The sequence below is a fragment of the Empidonax traillii genome, unplaced genomic scaffold, assembly GCF_003031625.1.
Source record: "Empidonax traillii isolate 1590-97213 ecotype Southwest subspecies unplaced genomic scaffold, ASM303162v1 scaffold1078:size286220, whole genome shotgun sequence".
NCBI classification, from domain to species: domain Eukaryota; kingdom Metazoa; phylum Chordata; class Aves; order Passeriformes; family Tyrannidae; genus Empidonax; species Empidonax traillii.
In genome coordinates, this window is record NW_020956271.1 from 253,245 (window position 1) to 278,673 (window position 25,429).

The 25,429-nt window shown below is 44.2% G+C and overlaps 1 protein-coding gene across 1 annotated transcript in view; it reads right to left on the minus strand.

The window, feature by feature from the left end:
* Positions 1-3,699: 3,699 nt before the first annotated feature.
* The window catches only part of PHF20 (PHD finger protein 20), a 26,873-nt gene continuing 5,143 nt past the window's right edge, over positions 3,700-25,429 (minus strand). The window contains exons 2-10 of the mRNA XM_027904700.1: positions 22,002-22,175; positions 18,845-18,943; positions 18,348-18,509; positions 15,968-16,164; positions 10,963-11,062; positions 8,911-9,106; positions 7,065-7,464; positions 5,425-5,608; positions 3,700-3,878 (exon numbers count right to left, since the gene is read on the minus strand). Of these exons, the coding sequence (XP_027760501.1) occupies positions 3,736-3,878; positions 5,425-5,608; positions 7,065-7,464; positions 8,911-9,106; positions 10,963-11,062; positions 15,968-16,164; positions 18,348-18,509; positions 18,845-18,943; positions 22,002-22,175 (1,655 nt within the window). The 3' untranslated portion in view covers positions 3,700-3,735. The remainder of the gene's footprint in view (positions 3,879-5,424; positions 5,609-7,064; positions 7,465-8,910; positions 9,107-10,962; positions 11,063-15,967; positions 16,165-18,347; positions 18,510-18,844; positions 18,944-22,001; positions 22,176-25,429) is intronic.

Sequence of the window (25,429 nt, forward strand, 5' to 3'; positions counted from 1 at the left end):
TTTCTGTCTGCAGCTGTGTTCTACCAGGAAAAAAATTGGTGTGTCCTGTCCCCGTGCCTGCTCGAACAGGACCCTGTTCTGGGTACCTGCGGCAGGTTTTGCCCAGACCAAGAGCTGTACCGAGTTCCTCCACCTCACAAGAGCTGCTGTGCACGCTGAAGGACTGAGCACAAAGATATGAAACACTTTGCTGAACCCCTGCAGTGCTCAGGAACACCAGGAAGCAGCGGCAGAGCCAGGCACGGGCACTGCACGGCACCAGGGCCAGTGGAGATGCTGCTCTGCCAGCACAGCAGCAGCACCAGGCAGGGGCTGCACACTGACCCAACCCTGCAGGCACAGACCCTGCCCTGCCTAACAGGGACAGCAGGAAGAGGGCGGTGTGAGCAGCCTCGAGGTGACTGCACCCACAGGCAGGGGACAGCTGACTGAGCAGCTCCTCCTGCTGGGAGAGGCATCTGCAGGAGCCTTCGCACCGGGCAGGGAAATCAATCCCAGGCACACTTTCCCCAAAACATGGCGAGCCATGGCACACACACCACTGAGTTATGCCAAATTCAGACCACAACCTCAAACCCCAACTTTGACACGTAAGTGATCAGCAAAGACCTGCACGAGCCATGAGACGCCAGGGTCTGCCATCAGTGGCTCACAAACCAGGCTCCAGCAGGGATGTGCCCTCCAGCATTAAAATCCAGTTCTACAAGAATGGTGGCTTTTTTTTTTTTTTGAGAAAGAAATTAGAAAGGAAAGTTTGTTAAAACCACTTGTCCTCCTGCTGGGGAAACAGAGGGGAAGAGATGGAACCAGAAATGCCCCTGAAGGAACCCTCCCTGCCCTCAGGCACCCTGTGCCAGGTTCGCCTGCTCCTCCAGCACTCACCACCTTCCTCCCCTTCTCATGCCGTGTTTTCTCTGTGTGGATTGTTCAAATGCATCGAGCTCCTTCCTCCAGCCCATCAGCAGTCCTGCGCTGTCTCTGCCCCGCCAGGCTGCTCATCCCGATGGGACCAGGACGAGGGGCAGATCACACGCACCAGGTACTAATCCATTACATACATTAGGATTTGGGAATAAAATGTACAAGCTCCTCATCAAACAACACTGAACAAAACCCAATACATAACCTGACAAACGACACCACCTGCATTTCAATGTGACGTGAAGCAAAAAAGTCCAAAGTTATTTTATTGAGCCATCATTAATTGAAACAAAGACTTCACTAAGACTTATCCAACAAAAACCTATTTATTTATTCCAAACACCAAGATACAGAAGTTTTCAAGTTTTGCAAATATTGCTCCAAAGCAAAATTCTATGTACAGCCCCTCGGTTCTAATAGTGCATCAACAAAGACAAACACGCATATGTACCCACAGTGCAATGTTTGCTCAGTTCATCAAGGCTCCACGTTGCATCCACTTACCAGTGATTTAAAGAAACAAAAAAGTGACCTGCCAGCCCGAACAGTTGGTTCAGGCTAAGAATAACAATGTGGAAACTTGCAAAAACAGGGACAGAAACGAATCCAGGCAGAGCACAATGAAGAATCTTTCCTGATCAGGAGAAGTGCTACTCTATTTTAAATAAATATTTTCAGTCTTTACCTGTAAGGGCTTCCCCAGCACTACTGACGGGAAACGAGTCTTCAGGATCTGCCACGTGATCTACCCATGGGAACCACCTTTTCCTCCAACCCTCCAGTACTGCCCTGAGCAAAAATTAACTGACAAGTAAAAACAAACAGTGAGCACACAGAAGCCATTGCTTGAGAAGTTCCCCTCTGGAGCACGAGGCCTGCCAGGCCCGGGGAGCACAGCTGAGCCACGGCCTGCAAGGGACGCGTGGCGGGAGTGCTGATCACAGCTGGCACCCAGGGGGCACCCAGGGGGCACCCCCTCTGCTCCACCCCACCTCAGACCCACCTCAGCCCTTCCCTCCTGGCTGGGGGGCTGCTCAGACGCTGCTCTAGAGCTGCACTGAACTCGGGAGGCCTGACAGGAACGAGCCAAGGTGTAAGCACTGGTCTCATCCTCAGAGAGCCAAGTGATCCTTAAATACCATGTAAGATAAACTTTATTCCAACTGTGCTACAGAAGAGTAAGTTTATTTTTCTGCTGTACATATGTTGTATTCACTATATACCAACTAGTACTATAAAACTGAGACAAATTATTCCCTGAACTGAATCTTGGCACAAAAGCCTTAGTTACTACCTAGAGCAGCCTAATTATTTTGTTTTCTGAAGGAAATAAAACATTAACTGTGTAGATACCGTAACTCCTACAACAATATTGGATATTTCAAGTTTACATTATTCTTTGCAGAATACACACATTACAGATCTATATCCCGAATTAATGATTTGTACAGGTATGGGCCTTTCCATTAAAACTGTGCTTGAACGTTACCCTTCGGTAGTACCATTGCACACAATAAAATCAAGGTAACAAATCCAGCTTTTTAAGGACACCCTCTCACTGCAAAACCAGTTTACTATGTTCCACAGGAAACTGAACTCAGCAACGTCTGGGAAGGCAAACTAAAGTCACAGCCGTTCTTTCCAGAGCGGTGATTTGCAGCTGAAAGACTCTGAACTTCTTAAATACTCACGACTCTCCAAAGACTCTGCATACAACATGACTGAACATCAGCAGCATCATCACCTTGCTCTCACAAAGTACAGACCAGAAAATGAAAACTTCAGGTATAAAAAGGGACTTGGTGAACACAGACCATCTAAGGTAATAACCCACTCGCTGTCTGCGAGGACAGCACCTCATGCATAGATCTTGAGGCTTTATTTACACCAATATAAAATAAACTGATTCCCCAAACCACACATTCAGAGCGAGTCTTTACAACAAACACGTCCAGAGTATTGCAAAAAGTCTACATTTCCAAATATAAGTGGAATGGCAATTATTAACAAATGGGTAGAAAATACATCACATCCATGACAGCCCACGCTGCAGAGGGAACTGGGAGCGTGGCTCCAGCCTCTCCCAGCACATTCCGTGCTGCTGCAGGAGGCACAGGATGGCCCGACCGAAGAGCTCGAGAATGCACAGAAACACCACGTGCGTGGGCTCCCCCAGTACCAAGTCATGGGACAGTGGCAGGATCAACATGGAAAACAATCATTTATTCTGAAAATAAGTGCAATCCACCTGCGACCTCCTGCTACATTATTTCCTGTAACAGAAGTGGGGGTCAGACCACCGTTACTTGCAAACCTCCACGTAACACTTTATAGTTAAGAGCTGGACATTCATACTTACTAAGTCTGAAACTGTTATAACATTTCCTAATGATTAAATACTGAGTGCTAGTATGCATAAACCAGAAGGAATAAAACATGACACGAGTCACTTAAACTATGCAAAGTTATTTACAACCTCTGTCAACCAAACATTTTTGGCTCTTGGAACTCTGTTCTTCAGTGGCACAATTTTCAGTCAGTTGAACGATGAAGGTGTCGACCGTTTCAGTGAGCAACTTTTTAAGGAGTGAAAATTGAAGTGTAATTTATCAACCGCCATCCAACCTCCGGAGACGAGGGCACGGCCTCTTCCCAAGCGCTGTGATTGCCCAATAAACCCCAAATAACCTTTCTGCTGTTCTTTGAGCAACACTTCTTCACGAGTCCCTGAAGTCAACCTGCACCCCCAGGCCGACGCGCTGCAGAGCTGCGGAGCTGCCCAGCGTGGTGCCCGTGGCAGTGCCCCCGCCAGCCTCACGTGGAGCAGCACAGGGCGATCTGCTGCACCTTGCCCAGGTCCGTGATCAGCTGCTTTATGCAGTGTTTGAGCTGGGGCAGTCGAGCCAGGGGTTCGGGGGGTTCCAGCTCTCCTGTGTAATCCAGCCAGCTCTCCAGAACTGCAAAGGAAACACAACTGTCACTACTGCAGCTCTCAGCAAACAGCTCATCTGAAGTCACAAAACAGGAATTCTTTAATCTTTCGTGAATCTCAAGAAAGCAGTGGGCAGCAAGGTTTTTCACATTTGGTTATTTGAGATATCAGAAAAACAGGCCCCTCAAACCAACTGACTTTTGAGAGATGACAAAATAATTCACAAGGGGATGGGGGGGAAGCTGATGCTCTGAGGAGAAAGCAGGAAAGGAAAACTCAGGACCAGAGATTCTGAAATCTGGTGCTAAACGTCCTCTGATCTGTGTCAACTCCAGAGCAAGGACACTCAAGTACAGACAGTTTATAACATCAGAGGACCTTTAGGATCAGCATTAGATGCCACTGAAGATCCTGAAAGGATGGGATTGTGGTAATGATAAAGAAATCTTATCAGCACAGAACACAACTGGCCAAGACAGACAGAAGTGGGTAACACAAACAGGGGGTAAGTCCAAAAGCATAAATAGCAAATTGCTGCACAAGGAAAATGAACTCTTGCTCTAAAGCTTCTCAGTGGGAAACAAGGAGCAGAAATCCCATTGAGCAGGAGACAACTCAGGTGACAATGTAACTGGTCAACAAGGAGGGTGGTCAGGTTGGACAGTGATGAGTTCATGGGATGTTGTATCACAGATGAGACAAACCCTGAAGACTGAAAAAACAGCTCTGCAAGAGCAGCCACCACCACTGCCCAGATGAAGGGTGAGTTCAGCCCAGGGGCAGCACCTGCTGAAGAACTGGGGGGCATCAGCCAGCCCTGCAGTGAGGAGACGCCTCTCAGAGCAGAGATGCCTTGCACAGCCCCCTGCTCAGCAGCACATACAAAAAGTCCAACTTTTGGGAACCAGATCTGCTTCATTTATGAAACAGGCACTGATTACAGGCCTGACTGATCTTCACTACCTCAAATATCCCTTCAGCTGTTCAGCTTTTCAGCACCTTACTTACAAAGAGAGGGCTCTTACTTGGGCAAAGATTGTATTCCCAACTCCCCTGGAAGAAAAGCTGCTGTTGTAACCACTACACAACCACCCATGAGTCAACAATGTAAAGAGAAGGAACTACCCTCGATCGTTGAATGCAACACAAAGGGTTCAGAAGTCTTCCACTGCTAGGAAAACAAATCTCCAAAGACCTTTAAGTGAAGAATTTGGAAGAGACAGGAAAGGGTAGGAGCCTTGTGCCCCCAAGAAGCCACCCAGAATGGGCTGACACAGCCAGCAAGGCCCTGAGGAACAGGGAAGTGCAGATACACAGAAGAGGTTTGGAAAACGACAAAACTCTGAAAGCAAAAAGACAGATCTGATGCAGCTATTTGGAGATGACCTAACTAGAACCTGTTCTGTGAAATTCTGCTCTTTGCTTGAAATTCCACCCCCCACATCAGCAGTGTATCTATTTCCTATGTGCTAAAGAAACACTCATCTCTCTGCAGGTCTGCAGAAGTAAAATTCTGGTTAACATGTTTTGAACAGGTAGTTCAGTTAAATATTCTTTTAACTACTGCTTACCATCTAGCTCCTTCTCAATGAAATCCATTCTGTGGATGACTTCATCTTGCAGAGATTCCACGTGGGCTAAAAGATTGAGCTGCCACTGCAGCTGCGAGTTCACCACTCCTTCTTTGCCTTTCTCCATCAGCTTCATTTCCATTGCTTCCTCTGCAGAGCTCTTCTTGGCCACGGCCTCTCTCCCCTAGCAGAGATGCACACGAGAGGATTTGGGACAGGGAACACAACTGGGGAGCCAACCTGCCTGGAGCTCAGCTCAGCTCAGGCCAGCAGGGGAGAGACACAGAGCAGACATTGATATAAACTGCTTTGGGCAAGAGGATGCAAATAGAGACTAAATACTTGTACAGGTATGTTGTAAGAACTGTTCTCTGCACTTCACGAGCAGCTGAAGGTAACACACACGTGTGGTTATGGCCCTGCCACCTTCCAACTGGAATACTCTGCACTGAACCTGTGCATTCCAGGGAATGCTGAGGCCGTTTTTCACCTGCCAGGAATCAGTTGAAGAGCAAACAATTCTGCGGTGAGAAGGGATTTTTCCTTAAGGAATCTCATCTCAGTTCTACTAAAACTTTCACTGAAGCATCTCAAGACAAGTATTTCCACCCTTTACAGAAGCTGACTACAGTGTCAGCAGTGTTGATTCTACTTCTCCACTTCTTTCATCCTTCTGCTAAATTAGGACAGGATGTAGAAAAAGGTTCTTTTAGACTGAAGAAGTAAAATATTTTCTTTTCTGGCAAACATAACACAATCTTGATTGGTAGAGAAGTCAAAAATAACGAATTACAGCTTACATATGCACAAAATAAAAGTTCACCACTCCTTTAACCTAAGAAAGGGAGCTCAGTATTTGATAGAATCATAAGAATGTACAATAGTTTGGGTTGGAAGAGGCCTTTAAAGGTCATCCAGTCCAACCCTCTGCAGGGACACCTTCCACCAGCCCAGGTTGCTCCAGCCCCATCCAACCTAACCTTGGACACTTCCAGGGATGGGGCAGCCACAGCTTCTCTGGGCAACCTGTGCCAGGGCCTGCCCACCCTCACAGGGAACAATTCCTTCCCAGTATCCCATCTAACCCTGCCCTCTGGTAGGCTGAAGCCACTTTCCCTTGTCCTGTCCCTCCATCCCTTGTCCCCAGTCCCTCTCCAGCTCTCCTGGAGCCCCTTTAGGCCCTGCAAGGGGCTCTCAGGTCTCCCTGGAGCCTTCTCTTCTCCAGGGGAACCCCCCCAGCTGTCCCAGCCTGGCTCCGGAGCAGAGGGGGGTCCATCCATTTCCCAGAGGGTTTCTAACATTCCTCAGCCCACATTTCACATGAACTGCCACTAACAGAAGCACTCTAGTGTTTATTTTTATAATTAACACACAAAAGTAAGCAGCAATGAGCTGTTAGTGGACCATAATGCATGGTCCATACCTTTCAAGTGACTTGAGGTAAAGAAGTTAACCTAGTTTTTTTAATTATAATATGAAATGAAGGAGCTGATCGCATCTATCATTTCATCTCTGACTGGTAACTTAACTTCAACAGCACAAGACAAAACTTAATACAAACCAAATACTATTAAAAAAGGTAGAGGTTTGCACTTTGACAGGCATGCTCTTTGCAAAGAGGTCTATTTTAGTACAAATACCTTAGAGTAATTGTGTTTGGATTCATTTTCCACCTTGCATATTTCTTGGTCCAGATTCCAGCCAAATCTCTCGGACAGGGCATCATCTCCGTTCTCCCTTATTCTATTTACTCCATCATCCATGGCTGAGCCTCTTGTTTCCACCACCAGCCTCTGCTCTATGGCAGGGTAGTAGGCCCGAGGTTTCTGGTAACAGTGTTCACTGGTGATGTAAGATTCCTCCACGGAGGGGATGGCTGAGGGCTTCTCAACCGTCCCGTTCCAAGTTCTGTAACTCGCCGTCTCCTCTTTGCAACAGTTGTCCTCGAAGTGAATGATGTGTTTGGTGTGGATTTTCTCATCCACTGTGATGTGCTTCCACGGGTGACACCAAAGCTTCAGGTCAGGATGTTCTTTGTTTCTGTTCAAACATAAAAAACGTCAAGTGACTGAGCAAACTATCCCTATTACATCAAGTAAGAATCTTTGAACCACTACATGCTGAGTCATCATAATCACTAAAAGTGCCCAAGTACTCTGGAATAACAGTTGCACTGACCTCAACTGTTCCTACAATGTTCTGTTAGGCTCATCATTTTCATTTCTATAATGTGGTACACAGGCCAAATGTTGGCATTAAGAAAAAAAACTGAAAAATGAGTTGCAAATAGACACATACACCTTCTCACCAACGCTGCCCTGGATGGAACATTCTGCTTTTTATCAACGCAGAAATCAATTTTAACTGGGATATTTTTAGCAAGGAATGGTCCATCAACATACCATTGAGGACTGCCCCTCACCTTTAACTAACCCAGGCCATCACACTGCCCTCAGCACGGAGAGAACAGGAACAACACCTGCCACGAGCATCACAGACCTGCCCAGTGCTCCACATCTCAGCACTGCACAGACCTCAGTTCACAGCTGGAAAATCAGAATCTGAACTCTCCCTCTTTAACAAAAGGCACAAGGAGTGGCCTTATATTTATGTTCCAGTCTCCAAGGAGGGAAGAGATTACTTACAGACCTGACTGCAGGATCTCATCATGGAAAAGCAAAACCTTATGTGAAAATTGCTACTCTCTTGCTTCAAGCATTACATTTCATTGTTTGAACATTTCCCATCCTGCATCACCACAGATAAGAGGAAAAGGTCTAAAGAACCCTGAAAGCACTGAAAGCTTTGCTTTCCAAATAGCTGCTGCTGCGCAATTTATCAGCTAAGAAATTATAACAATGGAATTCCATCAATTCAAAACTGCTGGATTCGAGTTAGGAAATTTTTTTTTCAGTCATCGCAACCTAAGGATGACTTTGAACAGGAAAAGATGCAGAAAACTTAATTTTATATAAAGAAAATCAAAATTTTTATAAATTATTACATTATTTTCTTCATAAATAGTGTATGACCTTTGCACAGAAATGAACTGCTGCAGGTTGCTGAAGGTGCATCTGCTCTCCCACTGCAGCAGAGCAACACACCACACCCAATAAAAACATCTGATTCCTGATGGAGAGGCTATGATTGGATTTACTGGAATGGAGAAGGCAAGTGCTGTAAGAATGCTGCCACAGGTTATACACCTATCCTCCTCTTCTTACTTTATCTATTTAGGTGCTTCAGGAGAAGCTGCTGTTATTAGTTTTTCCCCCTCTTTCCTCTCCCTTTCCCAACCTCTTTATACACACGGTCAATTTACACAACACACTTCAACAGCTTTAAGAGCGACGATCCCATCAGCAATTCAAACTGTGTTATAAATCCACAAAGCAGCACAAAGGTAAGCCTGAATTTGGGGTTATTTTTCCCCTTGCAGTGCCACTCCCCCTGAGAGGGTGGCAGCTGGCCCTGAGATGTGCTTACTGCAAGATGCTCATCTTCAGCTGCAGCCCGTGCAGCACCTCGATCACCCTCTGCACGTCCCCCAGCAGCTGGTGAGTGGCCACGATCTTCTTGGCATTCTGGTGGGAATAATTTTCTTCCAGAAATGCTAAGCCATGCATGTGACCATTGCTTAGCCACTCCTTCTCATACCAGTACTTCAAGCTGGACCTCTGACCTGAAGTGACAGGAACGAGGGAGTTAAAACGAAGCATTGACTGTGAAGTGTTAACAGCACTGGCAGGAATTCTGATCATCCCCAAGGATTGCAAAAGCTCCTTTGTTCTTACCAACAGCACCACTACAGAGCCTGTCAAAGCAGACAGAACCCTGAAGAAATGAAGACTCAAAAACCTCTGCCCAACTGTAAAAGCAGTCAGACCCCAAATCCCATCCAGGGACATCCAATAATAGGCTGAGGCACAGAAAAGTGTATTTTAGCAGGAAATCACAGCCTGCTCTAACCATGGGTATGACAAACTACAGTGTGAATGCAGGTCTCTGCAGACAGAAAAACACAGAAGGTGGCAATGAACTTCCTTTCCCAGTGGTCTTATTTTAAACATCACACATCTATCAGTACAGGCATTCAAAAGTACATTTTAAAGGAACCAATGACGAGGTTCTGATGGAAAACTTGCCTAAGTCAGGATATTAATGATAGTATTTCTAGCTTGAGAGGCTGGAGTATCAACAACAACTGAAATGAAATGTTAAATGTGATAAATGCATCAGTACAAGTAACTTAAGCTGCCAAAAAACCGGCATTATCAGGAAAGGGTAGAACTGTAGATTCTTGCTGAACACACAAACAGTCACATCATAAGCATCTTGATCATGATTAAGCAGGGGCAAATGTTAACAAATGTCTTAAAAATCCCACTTGACTCAAAGAGAATTGAGTAGAATGGCAGTTTGTGCAGATTTTAGACAAAATTACACCAAATTTGCTTTTATTTCCAGAAGAATAAATGGTGCTGTAACACATCTCAGCAGTTTAAACTGGGGAAAGCTCCTAAATAAGATTTTGCTGAATGGCCCTGCCCAGTGTTAAAAGCCACTTCTTTGTAGATCCACAGAGCCTGTGAGCTCATTTCCAGCCACAAGCAGAGTCACTGAAATCAGTCAAAAAGTTGGAGGTTTTCCTTGTTGAAAACAGAGGTAGAAATTAGGCTCCCCCAATGTAAACTGTAGAACCTTCAAAGGAATAGTTAATGATTAATTAAGCAAATTAAGTTGTAATCAGCTTTTGCACAAGAGCATTCTGATGTCCAAGTGTGATGACAGTTTGCATGTGCATTTTAGTTACATTTCAAACTAACTTCAGTTGACATAAAGCAAAATATCTTGAAAACAGAGGGGTAAAATCCTAGAAGCAAGATATTGTAAAAAAACCCCTGTTATCTGTGTAGTGAAATAGTTTAAAATTGAACTGTGGCATGCCTTTCTTGCTGTGAGTACAAACATCAGTAAACCAACTCCACAAATCCATGAGTTTAAGGTACAAAAGAGCTGGCAGCTCCCAACAGCCAAAACAATCTGAGATCACAATCCAACTATGCACATAAACCAAAAAGATCTTTTCATCAGGCCACCAGAGATCCATTTTCTTGCCCTTTATAAACACAGACTCAAGCAAGAACTTCATCTGTTTCCGTTTTCATCAAGGCTTGTAATCCACAGAGTAGGAAGTCAGAAAATATTCAATTGAGTGTAATTTTACTGCTGTGGACCAAGACATTTAAAAATCCATCGTTTCCCACAGCCAGACAGCACAGTCCTTATCACAGCACAGTGTGGCAGATGGTCATCCCAGTGAAAACATTCACTGCCATCCCTGCCCAGCTGTAATTCCACAATATTGACTCGTGGACATCGACAGAAATTAAACTTTCTGTATCTGTCACTGAAAATTACTTACAGTGACAGACACAGCTAAGGGCAAAAAAGTAGTTCAATCTTTGAGCTATATATATATAAACTAGCAAGTGTAGAACATATGTAAGAAGGCTCTGCAACCTTGAATTTCTGTACCTGGGGGATCCTGGCAGATATAGCAGGTGTACTTCTCAGGGACATTATCTTCCAGCAGCCCCATGCAGACCCCGTGCTGCCAGCACAGACACTCTTCACACTGCTCAGAGGCAAGAGGGGCACATTAACACAAACCAAGGAGCTCAACACATCAATGAAGAGACACAGCATCTACATATTTTAAGACAAAAAGATGGATTAAGACCCACACCCCCCCACCTTCCAAGCAAACCCATTAAAAAAATCAGACTACAATAAAACCTGAGCCTTTCCCTCATATTTGTATGTGTATTTCTGGAGAATGACAATTAAAAACTGAAAGTAGATATTCTGAAAGGTACAAAAACGTTCCCTTTGGAGATGAAAATCTTTCCCAGGATGCATGTGCACATAACCAGGACAGCAATCAGTGTGCAGTCAAGCTTTTTTCAGCAAAACAAATCCATTCTTCTGAATTAAAAAGCTTCCCCCTCAAACAGTAAACCCCATTCGGTTACTAAATCCCAGAGACATTTATGTCACACAGGACTAGCCAATATTATGCTTTGCTGATTCTTGTAGCTCTAACATTTGATCTCTACCAGCACAGACCTGCAGTGCAGATCCAGCTGTACCAGCTTCAAAAGCTTCTGCCCTCCTGCCAAGGGGGGGCATCACATTGGCAAAGGCTGAATACAGTTTGGATTTTTTTAGCACAGTTACACTATTGAAAATACAATCACTGCTCTTAAACAGTTCTAGAGCAGCAAAAACCTCTACATGCACATGTTCTGTTTCTGCCATTTTCTCCCCCCTCCCATATTTTGACAGGAGACAAAATTCGACTGCAGCCCACAGAGCACTGAAACGAGGCACAAAACCCCACATATTGAGTCAATTTTGATTTCAAACTGTGATGTCAGTTCAGAATTACTGTTTTCCCAAGCAGTGAGATTTATTTCTTAGAGCAGGAGCCAAAAGGGTCTCATTAATGTTGGTGCAGGATTTCAGTACGAGCTAAAAACACACCCCACAAGCAATCCCAGCTGCTGCTCCTCACTGACCTACAAAGATGCCAACTTGCTGAACGTGCCATCTGTGTTCAACACCACTTTTATCTTTACCACTTATCTGCTACCACTCCTCCAGCTAGGAGGGACACAAACAGCCAGGCTGTGAATACTTCACTACATTAAATGAGAGGCCAAAGGGTGGAGGAAACAGAAGCCCTGGGAGAAGAGAATTTCAAAGGTTGTAGAGAAACAGCTTTCTGAAGGATGGGACCAACAATGTTTTGCCAAACAAAATGGGTAAACAGTCCTAAAGCAATAAGGAGATGTTTTCAAAAAAGGCAGAGACACCATTCTTCTTTCACAAAGGTGATTATTAGAGCCAGAAAAAGGTGTTCTAAAACAAAGAAAATGCATTAAGAAAAGCAGACTGGTTCTAGTTACACCTTCATCCTATAAATCACTGCACAGGGCTGAGCTCAGTGATTTTCCAGGCAATTTTGCCCAGAACTCCAGCGAAGCATCCCAGCTTTTTTTTTTCTATGTTACTCAACTGATATTTTTAGTCTGTACCCCAGCAGGGCACAGGTGGCTCCATTTACCTGCAGGTTCTCCTGCACAGCATGGCTGGCCAGGCCCCTGCTGGCACACACCCTGCAGGGAAGCCACCCCTGCCCAGGCAGTAGCAGGGACATTCAAAGCACACCAAGGAGGAAATGTGGAAGAGAAAAAAAACATGCACTGCTGTGCCAAAATATTCCAATCGAAATTCAAGTAACAACAGAAATAACTGAACACAAAGGACATGTGTTTAAAGCAGATTTTCACATCCCAGAACAAGAACGTCCCAAGTCTGTTTACATCCATCACTCGAGGCCACACACACAAACACACCAATGTTTGGGTATAAAAACCAAAGAGAAGGGACAACGACAATCTGTCTGGACTGTTTTGGCTCATTCCATGAAGAGGGAGTCCTGTGCCTCCAGAGGGAACACGGGGCAGTGCTTTCCACAGGCTCCAGAGATGGAATCAGTAACCTCCCCCCAGAGTTACAGCAGCACTGACCAACAACATGTTGGGGGGTTTATACTTTTTCTTGATTTAACTTCTACTACCTGAGCAGGAACTTCCACAAATGCAAACTCAGATTTCTGCACCCTGGTGCAATAAGTGAGATTCTTAATGCACAGATTGCTCAAGATAATTAATTAAGGCAAGTTTAGGATAAAGGAAGTTTATATAAAACCTCCAGGCTGAATTTGGGGGGGTGTTATTAGTTTAAATACCTAATTGGAACCCACCTCCATTTTAAATGTGTGTGAGTTTCATTAAACCTTAATTGTCCCTAATCTTTCAGGAAAAATAAAGGTGCTGCTTGTGTTTAAAATTAACATTTTCCCCCATTACTTCTAAATTTGTCACATTTATGGAAATGAGCACAGTTTAAAGACAAAAAGCCTCTCCATTCTTCCTCTTGGAAGAGAGGAGGGGATCCACTTATCCTGGGATGCATGAAGAAGCTGTCCTGGCTCCTAACTCTGACCCCAAATCAGGCAGATGGGCACACAGCCTGCTCAAGCAAGTGCCAGCAAATATCAGTCAGAAAAATAAAGCAGAGGAAAAATAAACACCCCAAGGGACAAAAGAGCAAAGAAGGACATTATTCTTCTGAAACCCCATACCCTGAGCAAAATGACCCTTCTTCAGAAAGAAAGGACCAATCTAAATCCAAGTTCCTTAGGGCAGACAGCTCTGAATTCATTTTCCAAGTGTCAGGTTGAAGTGTGAGTGAAAAATAGGGAAGAAATATTTCCTAATTATAAAGTTATGACAACTACCCCAGATTCTCGCTCTATAAAGCCAAAGGGAAGTGTCAGTCTTGGCACTCCACCTCTAAAAAGCTGAAAACAGGTTCCCTTTGTGATAATTCCACAGTTGTATAACACAGCAGCTTTGCTTTGTATTAATGCTCTGTTCCTAAGGAGTAAACTCAGGCATTTCTACACCAACAGACAACCAGACTGTTCAAAACATTTCCCCAAAAATAGAGGCTGACAGGGAGCTGTGGGGAGCACAGCATTTGGTTCCTTAAGCAAACCACCTAACCCTACACCCCCATCTCAGCCCCACAAAATGTGGTGACCAGCTCCTTGCTTCCCAATTCCTATTGCCTCAATCCCCACAGTGAATGCAGGCACTCACCACGCTGCCTACCTGCATGTCTTTTCCAGAGAGAATAACCTGCTCTCCCAGCCAATTCTTTCATAAAACAGATGAAGTGTTTTAAACTTTGCAAGATGCTCAATAAAACCCCTAAGCTGTTCAACCTAGAAAGCCAATCTTAGAAGCAGCCCACAGAATGTTCCACAGGCTGTCCCAGCTGACAGCTCCCTACACTCTGCAACCCTGACCTAGTGTTGAACTAAGTTTTGCCAGGAAATTATAATCCAGACTATCTGTGTTTTAAAGTCATTATCTCAGAAAACATCCACCCCTTTATTCCCCACTGTCAGACTCCTGCTCTCCTGTACACTCAGATGGCATTTACTTCAATCTGCCCATCACTGCACCCTCCCCTCCCCATGCACAAGGAACCTTTTGCCCTGCATGTCAGGATCCAAAGGGTGCATCCAAGGGAATTCACCACTAGGAATGTCACACCTTCCACAGCAAACCTCCGTAAAAACAGTGGAGTGTAACACCTTATGTGACTGGGCAGTTAAGGACACACAAACTGAGCTGCATTAGCCAGGACTATTAAAAATTTTTAAAATTAGGCCACTGATGTTCAGGGCAAAAAAGGTGTTTCTACTGTTCTCTTGCAGAGTCAAGAATTCCTCCCACTGCAGTTTAAACAGTGCTCCCCCTCTACACCTGAACAGGTTTCTGCCTCCATTCAAGCAAAGGCCACCCAAACATCAGCAGTGGTTGTGAAGCAACTTTAGCTCAGCTTCTGTCTTGCCTCCTAGTTCCAAACTGCCAAAGAGGAATGCAGTTCACAGGAACAGGCCAGGAACTGCACCAGAAAGGGCTCCTCTAAAGTGGATTTCAAGCCTCGCAAAAATTAGCAACAATGCCTGGGAAAGTGACTTCAAAAGCTGCAGATGAGGAGCGAGGTTCACGTGCCAGAAGAATATTTCTGGAGTTAGTGTCATGCCATATCCTATCACAAATCAACCTCAGGAGAATGTAGTAATTACCTTAAAGGTTACACTACTGACACTCTGAACTAGAGGCCCACAACAAGAAAAAGGTCATCTGGATAGGAAGGGTGGGAGCCTCTTAAAAAAACCAAACCAAACCTAACCACCCAAAATCAACTAACTACTTCAGAAAACTCACTTCTTCTAGAGGGCAGCTACAAAAGCTTGCCGTCTTGGTTCAAGAGCATCACACATTTAAGCTCCTGCATATGCTTACTCTGAAATTTATGGGGAATTAGCAATGTGGACCAGCTCATGTAAAAAGCAATGGCAAAATTAATTAGAGAAAAAAAAAAGAAGTTGAACTGATCTGTTTGACTTCACTGTTTGAAACTGATAGGAACTGGGTGTGATGGTTCAAAGCAGCTGTGTATGGAATTATTGCCTGGCAGTTTACAAACATCTCAAAAAGTAAACAGTGAAAAGTAAACAAAAAGTCAGAGTAAACACTTCCAAAGAGGTTTTTGCCAACAGTTTTAAGCAGAAGATGTAATAGAAGCTGCTCTGAGTTTTCTGGGAATCTGGTTTAAAAATAGCACCTATATGTGGAATGGACAGATGGCCTCATGAAGATTAGGAACCAAGAATGTGCACGCTACTGCAGAATGGACAAGTGCAGCTCTGCTTCACAGCAAAACACTCCAGTAATTACCTTTTTTTGATTGTTTGTTCAGCCTATCTGGAGAATTGTATGTTCAAGTCAAGCTTCTTGCCAGGAAGGAAAAAAAAAAAAAAACAAACAGCAAATGCTTTTCCACTGACACTTTCCACTGTATCCACTGACACGAGCATTTACCCTCCAATTCATACCTGGATCATGAAATCATTTTCTTCTTTTACTTCACAAACACAGCGAACGATCTCAAAATCACTTTCTTCAACTTCTTCATCAGGGTTGGTGGTTACATCAACGTCCTGACTGCAGTCATCGTCACTCCAAAGCAAGCTGTCCATAGATGACTCACTCAGGGTGTCATCCTCTGTACAAGAAGGATTTATATAAAATCCTAAGTGATTACAAAAAAGGTCAAACGACCCTCAAGATCTCATCCCAAGTATGCAGACAAACATTCCTAAAATATGAGTTCACAGTGTCATTTAAGGAACATCAGAATTCAAGTTTATTGAAGGTTACTACATCATGAAGTTTCATATTTTCATTAATAGCTCCTTAAAAACAGTCCAATTTAACAGCTTCTGTCATTAAAATGGTAAACTCAGCATACACAATCTCAAAGAAAAAGGCACAAACTCTCTTTAGACAAGTAAGTATAATAAATAAAACCAGACTTGTACATTCAAATAGGATTAATATTAATTGCTGCAATTTGTGCAGAATTAGAGCTCCCAAAAAGAGGCAAGAGGGTTCTGGTTTATGAGCCATTCAATCTCCCAAAGTGATGTCTTCGTGACAGAAACACTGAGTCCAACACAGAATTTAATCCTGCTTCAGGAATTATTATTTTCATTTAGTCTCCTGCTTAGGATCCATTGATCAACCCATGAGCAGTGCACAGCCCAAGGTGTTCTTCCAGAACACATTCACTTACTTAGCCAAAACACTGATGCATCCCTGGATTGAATAAAGCTGGCAAGAAAATCTTTACTGAAACAGCAGGTTAAACTGAGATTCTTACCTCAATTAACGTTGATTAATGCCTGCATCTTTCTTGGGGATAGAATGGGAGAGTTGGAGGAAGAAGACAAGGATTTTAATTATCTGGAAATAATCTAAGGAGTTGGAGGGGAGTGGAAGATGAAAACTTCAGTCACTCTTGAGATTGTGGGGTCTCACCTACAGTGGGTCAAACTATTTTCCTCGCTTAGCTCACAGAATGCAAAACCAGAACCACCAGTGTGTGACACAAACCACACCTTTGGGAGAAACAGCTGTTCTCAAGTTAAAGGGGCTGAGAACCCAATGCAATAGTTTAGGAGTTTCATTCCCCCTCTGAGCTGGGGGTGCTGAGTGCTCTGGAAGTGGCAGGTCAGGCACGGGCACTTCCACCTCACACACCACCTGCACTTTCACTGACACCACACTTGGTTTATCTGGGCACTGCTTTTATTGGTGGTGCAACTTCTGCAGATGCAAAAAGCAGTCAAGCAATTGTGATAAGGACGAAATAAAACCATTTCCAATATTTTCCCCCACTTTCAATGTCTATCGATTGACCAGAAGAGGTCTGAGGAACTGATGGCCAAGTTACTGTGCGTTCTGTGGTTGATTTACTCTGAACACACAACTGCTCACACTGGCAGAACGTCTTTCGAGACATGACCACCAAAGTACTGCAGTAGTTTTAATGTTTCCTGTGTTCCTTATGTAGTGGAATTAACTGAAGGTAATTTTTAGTTTTGCCTAATGCCAAACAATGAGAGTTGTGTCCAAAAAAATAATCAAAGAGTCCTCCACAGGGCAGCTGTACAATAAGACTAAGACTCTTGTATATAATCAAGCTGTCATACACTTCCTATTTCCTCTCATTTGTCAGCTTTAAGAACAAGAGAGAGAACAAAATGTTTGCTGTCTTTTTTACTGTACCAGCTTGTGACAGTAAACAGTAATTTGGACCAAGATATCAGGAGCTATGAAAGCTGGAACACAGCAGCCACATTTTTGTGAGTTCTGTGGATGAAGTACTGGGAAGACACCAATTAACACCTGCTCAACAAACAGCTCCCCAAGAGCTCCTCATTATGAAGCTCAGAGTCATCATAACCATGTATCATAGAATATCTGCACAACTACACCTCACCACGCCCAGTGGTCTCTCAAACACAGCACAATCTGGAGCAAATTTGCAAAGCACCTGTTTTTAATTCTCCAGGAGCTCTCACTTTGGAGAAACCTTTAGAAATATGAAAAGTGTAATTTTGAAGTTTGAAAATGCTTATTTTAGAGTTCATAAGGTGCTGGAAAAAATGCAAAATTAATCTGATTACTAAAGTAAGGGCAACAGTCTCAACGTGTATCTGAAGGTAAAGTCAAAGCAAAAAGCAGCAACATCATCTGGCAAACCAAATGGGTCCAGCTTGGTCAGGCAGGGACAGGGAAACACACACAGTGCTGTGTAAGAACAGCCAAATTCACACCATAAGAACTGGTTCTCAAGTATGTTAGTGCAGCTCACATATTTACTAGCAATGAAAGACAGAACCAGCAAGACAGAGGGCAGAGGCATCTCACCATTTGCTTTTGATTTCCCCCTGTGCTGTCCAGAGTCAGCACAGTGCAGCGGTGTGCTCGGGTGGGCAGATGATTTAATGGAAGAAAGAGATTTTGTGACCACTGATTTTTCAGGAGAAAGCTCCTGTGAGACATCTGTGTTTTCTCCAACACCAGAGTACCCTGTAAAAATATAAAAAGTATTAACAGCAGAAATCCAGGGTCAAGAAAAGCTGACAGGAGAAACAGCAGCATGCATTGCCCACAGCAGGTACATCAATTCACCGAGCCCGTCCCCTCTTGACATGCTGGCTACACACATTCCTTAATCCCACAGATTTCCAAGTGGACAGATCTTGCCAACCACAATTTAAAATTACCCGGTTAATAAAATCAGAGCTAACAGATCAGTGAAGGAAGCAGGCTGAACTGCAATGCCTGCTGTGAAGTGAGCTAAACTGAGTAACAAAACAAAATAATAGAGCCATTTTCATCTATAGAAGGAAAGTGAGCTTTACCAGGCTTAGATCTCTTTTTCTTTTTTTTCTTTTTCTTTGACTTGGATCTTCCATAGTCTTTGGATTTTCTTTCTTTGTTCTTCTCATGTTCTTTAACACCTAAAATTAGACAATATTGCAAATTAATTTTTAAATATATATACATTTATTCTATTATTTCCTTAAGACCTCCACAATTTCTTTGGACAATCAAGGCCATTTCACTGCAAAAAAACCCAAGAAAATTTATTTGTAAGAATTTCCAGCTCTCAACTGGGACGGTGTATTTTAAAGTTCTAATTTGATTGTCCCATTAAAAAAATTAGAATCTCCTGTGGGAGAAATCAACTGTACAGAAGTGCTCATTTATTATTTACATGCTTCAGAAGTTTTAAAGAAGAGAGACTGAAGGATTTGTTATATCCACCTTCTAAATGATTATGAGCATTTCAGGAGCATTGTAACAGAAGCCTGACAAGAACAAAACCCCAACCCACCAAACTTCAGTTCCTCAAATATTTTCCCTGAAAACTGAATAACAACTGGTTCACTGGCTTTAACTCCTACTCTCTCAACATCTGTTCTCCAAGCTCTTCTGTGGGATTGAACCCACAGCACGATGTTTGAGTGCCAATCCCATCCACCCTCAAAGGGCGGTACCAGAGCCCATTCCAGCAGCAGAGCCGTGCTGGGCCTGGGCACAAAGCCTTGCATTCCACATCCCAGGGTCTGTCCACAACTTCTGGCCTTCACACTGAGGTCTCTGCAGCAGAATTTTCCAGATACTTACACTGCTCCTTCAGTAAATTATCCTGACTCAGCCCTGGTGCCATCAACACCTGCCATGGAGGGATGCCTGGCACCTCAGAACAGCTCTCAGAGAGCTTGGCTGAGCCACTCACCCTCCTATTCACAAACCTATTTCAGCTTCTGGTGATGGATAGCAGAATAAGCACCTAAAGACACTTTATACTGTAAGAAGTCTCCTGCACAAACCATTTCAGCTGCTCTGTAACCACTTATGAAGCAAACCAGCAGTACCTGTGTATTGTATCACCCTCTCTCATACACACCAACACCAAACTGTCCAAACTGCGTGTTTGTGGCACAAACAGCTGAGAAACTGCACATCTCAGTCATGTTTATCAACTGTGATGCAGGAGACATGCTCAGCAGAGTCTTTAGCCCCACATCTCCCCATCCTCTTAGGTCTTGAACATCTCCTGCTGCTTTGCCTTGTTGTGCCTCTCCTGGCACGTGGTCAGCGATGGCTCAGGGCCACAACAGCTCCTGCCCCACAGCAGATGGGCACCCCAGTCACCTGTCCTGCAAAGGCAGCAGGACTGGCAGCACAAAAACCACCTTCATGCCCCCTCCACGGGTGTTGAGGGGGTTATTCAAGTGTCAGCACAACTTCCTTCTTACTTTCCTCTGTCCTCGCATCTCCTGTTCTTCTGATGCTCAAGATCCTCCAGGTACCATTCCCTTCTCCTGCTCACAGGGATGCAAGGAAGTTCTGCCATTCTATTCTTCCAGAAGGCCAAAGAGAGTAACTGAGGTCAACAGAAGCAGGAAAATTCTGCTTCCTTTTGTTTGGGAACTGAAATTCACAGGGTCAGATTGCTGGATTTGGTCTAAGATACCCAAGAGCCCAGAGTGTCTCAGTCACTATTAATGTATCCATCATAAACACGACAGAAATTGTCACTTCGTTCCACACTTCTACCCCTTGAGCTAACCTGTATTTCTTAAAATCTGAAAAAATCTAAGTATTTGCAAATTTCTGCGTACAGCTATCTTCTGACTGCACACCACAGTTAATGCATGCTCCCTGAAAAAAAAATCTGCAAAGAACAAGTACTGAAGTGTTATACCAGGGTCTTCCAAAAACCATGTACTGAAGAATCCTCTTGTCTCCCACTGTTTCTCACAAGCACTCTAAAGTGCAATGAATTCTGACTGACCCAAGACCAGACAGGGACATTGTCTAGGTTAGGAGCATCCTCAGATTTGTGTGGTCAACCAGAATGATAAACTGCCTTATATAATCATAAAAATGAAGCACAAAATAACTACATTTCTAAAAGCTTTGGGGTTTTGGGTTTTTTTGCAAAAACCTGACTTCAACTGGCTTGAAAGGCAGAGGTTCATGAGGACCAGGACAAGTATTCATCATCCTCCCCCATGTGAAAGTTTAAACACCACACTCCCAAGTAAGACATGTCCCACTGAGTCAGAGCACTGAGGAGACTGATGGATCTCATTCAGGCCTTCCTACAAGGGAGGGCACCAAAGGATGCCCAAGCACAGACAGAGGTGCCAGGCACTGCCTCACTGCTCTCAACAGAACAACACACAGCCAGATAGCTGAAGTGAAGATCTCCAGGACACAGATCATCTGCTATACACAGAACAGCCTAAGCTCAGAGCTTGTGTTTTCCTCCTCACTGTGACTCACATTCTCACCGTGGATCTGAAGGGAAGTGGCAATGCAGTCAATCTAGAGGTACGCTGGAAATTGTTTATATATTATTTATATAAAGTATTTTACCACATGCATTGTTTCTGCCCATGTGTGTGCACACACATTCCCCCATCCACCGTATGGCTGTCACCACCTCCTCTAGAGCAGGTTTCAGTATGAACAGCCTTGACTCTACCACTGAACAGTCCAAGTCCTGAAGTTCTTCAGAGATGTTTAAGTAGCAAGTGTTGACTACCAGAAGTAGTCAAATGCTATTAAAAGGAACACCCTCAACAAAATAAAACCCTCCAGGTCATTGTGCCTCATGCCCACCCAATCCTCTCCTTTTAAGTTCAGGTATCTCAATAAGTACAAGATTACTTAAAATATTTAATGCTTTGGACAGTCAAGAGTTCAATAGCATTAAGACCCACGTATCAAACAGTAAAAATCATGCCCTTCAATACTTCAAGTACTTTTTACATCTTAAAGATACCACCCACTGACTGGGAAGAACAAGCCCCAGCGAAGGCAGCAAAAAAGTTACCAGGTGAGAAGACACTGCTTACGTTTCATACTGTACATTTATACAAAATTACTGTCTCTAGAAGCAGATATGCAGAACAATGCCATCAGCATTACCAGTTCCTTACAAAGCCTGCCAGTTTTCCCAGCCTTTTCCCAGTGTAATGTGAGGTGAGCCCGCAGCCGTACCATGTCCGACTCTGTCCCGAGGCCTCCGCAGCGCTCTCGCTATGTGGCTCCTGCTTTGGTCTCTAAGAGAGTGCCGGTGACTATTTAATGCACTTACAGCAGCTGAAGTTCTTCTCTTTTCTATTTTTTCATCTCTATATGGGGTACTCCTTAGGGCTATGTGTAGAGGAGCATCTACAAAGAGAACAAAGACCAAGTCCAAGCTTTAAATACTTTCACAAGTCACTCTGGTTCAGCAGCAGCAGCAGCTCTGGCAGTCCGTGGGGAGTGTTTCTGATCAGACACTGCTCAGCTCAGTCCTAGCCCTGACTGAAAGGTTAAAACCTCCAGTGCTCTTGTTTGGTTTGGTGAGGGTTTTTTTCCCTTCAGAAAGGAACAGTGGATGCACATGCATTCCCCAGAGCCCTATGCTCTCAGAAACACTGCCACTTTGAAGAGAAAGGGAAAGAGGAACCATTCAGTTTGGCAGAGATAGAGGTCAGGACATTTTTATTGGTTTCTCCAAGAGAAAAGGTTGTTAGAGGAACCACAGCCTGTCCTCCAAGTGTGCTCTGTAAGCAGGCACACAGAAGTGGCATAAAGCAGCTCTGCACATACAAGGAAGAGCAGTTTTAAAACACACACCACTGAAACAACAGTGTTTCAACTGAGAGTGAGATGTAAGAACTCAGGATCACTACCTAAAATTCATAAAAACCATGAGATACAGAAATGGCTTCGCCTGAGATTCCATTCATTATTTAGGTCAAGTCAGTTTTCTTCTCCTAACTGCAGGTAGCAACTCCTCCTGAACATCTCCTGGACATGGAAAAAGAGTGAGGAAGATTGTAAAAGCTAAGGCTGCAAGGCAAGTAGCACAGCAGACTAGACAAGACCAGTACAGTGACATTTTGGAGTACAATATTAAGTATCTTGGTCAGTGAGACCCAGCAGCCAAGGTGACAGCTTACTGACTTCCATCAAAATGTCTGTTCTACCATCACAAGCACCTCAAAAGTTCAGTGGATGCCTAAGGTAACTTCCTTCTTGTCTGAAGAATAACATGCCTCTTGGGCACCTCTAATTAAATAGTTCTGAGTAGAACCTGAAAGAGACTAAAAACAAGGAAAAGAGTCCTAGAGAACATACTTAGGAGAAGAAATGGCACCAAGCACCCTGCCCTGCTCAACATTTCCCACTGAAGCAAAAACAAGGCACATTGCAGAGCTTACAGGATCAAGGGGATCTCTTCAGGCAAAAGCAAGTCCAAGATGCAGAAATGTGAAGGCCATCAGATGACATCTTCCCTGGTCCTCTTGCTCTGAAGATGCATTAGAAGTTCAAAGAAAAAAAGAAGGGGAGCCACCCGTGCCTATCTCTGTTACCCAACTGTTCTCTTCCAGTCACCTGCCCTATTTATTGCTTTACAACAGCCCCAAAAGACAGACATTAAACAAACCCCTGACTTCCACACAGGACTCTCAAAGGTGCCTTTTGTCCTATCAGGCAACTCACTGGTGCCTTTCTCTGGGCACTTATTTACCTTTAGAGCTGCAAGACTGTAGAAAGGAGCAGGTTTTGTCCAGAAAGAATTACCAAAACCAGAAGATACTCCTTGATAGGACAGCACACTACATGCATGACCTCCCATTTGCATCAGGACTAACTTCTCTTGCAGGAATAAAGAGATTTTGTGGTGGTTTGGTTATTTGATGCTGTTTTTGTTTGCTTGTTTTTAAGCTGGGTCTACTTTTGTAAGACAGAATTTGCTCTTCTGAGGACTTCCATCACTAGGGGCTGTACAAGACATCATCTGATCAGACAGAAAACTTTTCCCCATGGTTACACAGTAGCTGAGAAATAAGATTAGAGTACTTCATAATCTCTTTGGGAACACTAGTGCCCTAACAGACTTTCTGCAATGCAAACAGAAACAAGCCCTTTTCCAGCTGTCCTGATTGCCTACCACTCTTGCACCACCTCAGAGAAACCCAAAATTACAACACAAAAAAATCCATACAAATCAGACAAGCTTCCCCAGGCCTCCCAGCTTCCCCTGCTCCCAACAGCTCAGCTCATTTTCATTAATTAACACTAAGAACCCCATGGCCACCTTGAGCCCAGCAGTCTGTGACACAGCACAGGGCATCTATCTGGGCTCCTGCTGAACAAAACGGTGTTTCCTGTCCACTGGGGTCTCTCTTTAGCTTTGTGAGACTCAATTTTAAGGAGATTTTTTGCCAAGAATATGTTTTATGACACACAGGTTAACACATTTCTGTCAGATATTTGAGCCCCCTGTAACACAGTCCTAGGGGAGGTCAAGGTACTCCATCATACACTGGATGTATTTCTTGTCAATAACTGACACAAACACGTTAAGTTTTTAAACCCTTCTGTTCCATTGACAGAAAAGTTTAGAGGGTCTACAAGACCTCTGAGCGCTCTGAGATGTATTTTATGAGCTGTGGTTAAATTTGAGAAGATGAGATTAAAAAAATCCTTGGAAATTTATCCTCAGCTTTTGGGACAGATCAAAACATCAAAACTGATGCCATGGAGATGCAAGTTTGCAAACCTTCCATACTTAAAGTGTCCTTTTTCCTCTCCCCTTGTCAGTGTAACTCAGGTCAATTTATAAAACTATCCCCTAAAGAACAAAGTGCAATTGTTCATTACAACCACAACCAGGACCTTGTATTTAGGCATATGGCTTTCAAACTTGCCCATTGCCCCCATCCTGCACTAGTACCACCTGCAGAGTGTGCCACCTGCTGCCATCCTCTCGACTCCCCCACCCAACCTGCAAGGACCACACTCATGGAGACTCCCATCAGGGGTGCACAGGAGGCCCCCATGTGTTTCCTAAAGCTGTCCATGCAGGCCCTGTGAAGGCCCCTGCACCTGTGTCCCACCTCAGGGAAATCAAAAAAGGCACAAAAAGCCTCCTGACATCCTGGGCAGTGACACCTTCCCTGTTCTTGAGCAGCAACATTGTGATTAAGCATCAGAGCAGATTATTTTTTTCTAGCTCAGATGACACTAAATACCAGTTACAGAAACAGGAGAAATGTTCACAAGACACTGGAGACAAGGAGGCTTCAGCCTTCTCCCATGGAGTTGTTCCAGGCCTCCCTCCTAAGCCTGGAAGAATTATCCTCTTCCCTAGGATGAGATGACCCACAAGTAGTGAAGGATCTTCGAGACCAGAGCTGGGCTGTGACACCCCCAAACACAGAGCTGGGCTGTGACACCCCCAAACACAGAGCTGGGCTGTGACACCCCCAAACACAGAGCTGGGCTGTGACACCCCCAAACACAGAGCTGGGCTGTGACACCCCCAAACACAGAGCTGGGCTGTGACACCCCCAAACACAGAGCTGGGATGTGACACCCCCAAACACAGAGCTGGGCTGTGACACCCCCAAACACAGAGCTGGGACGTGACA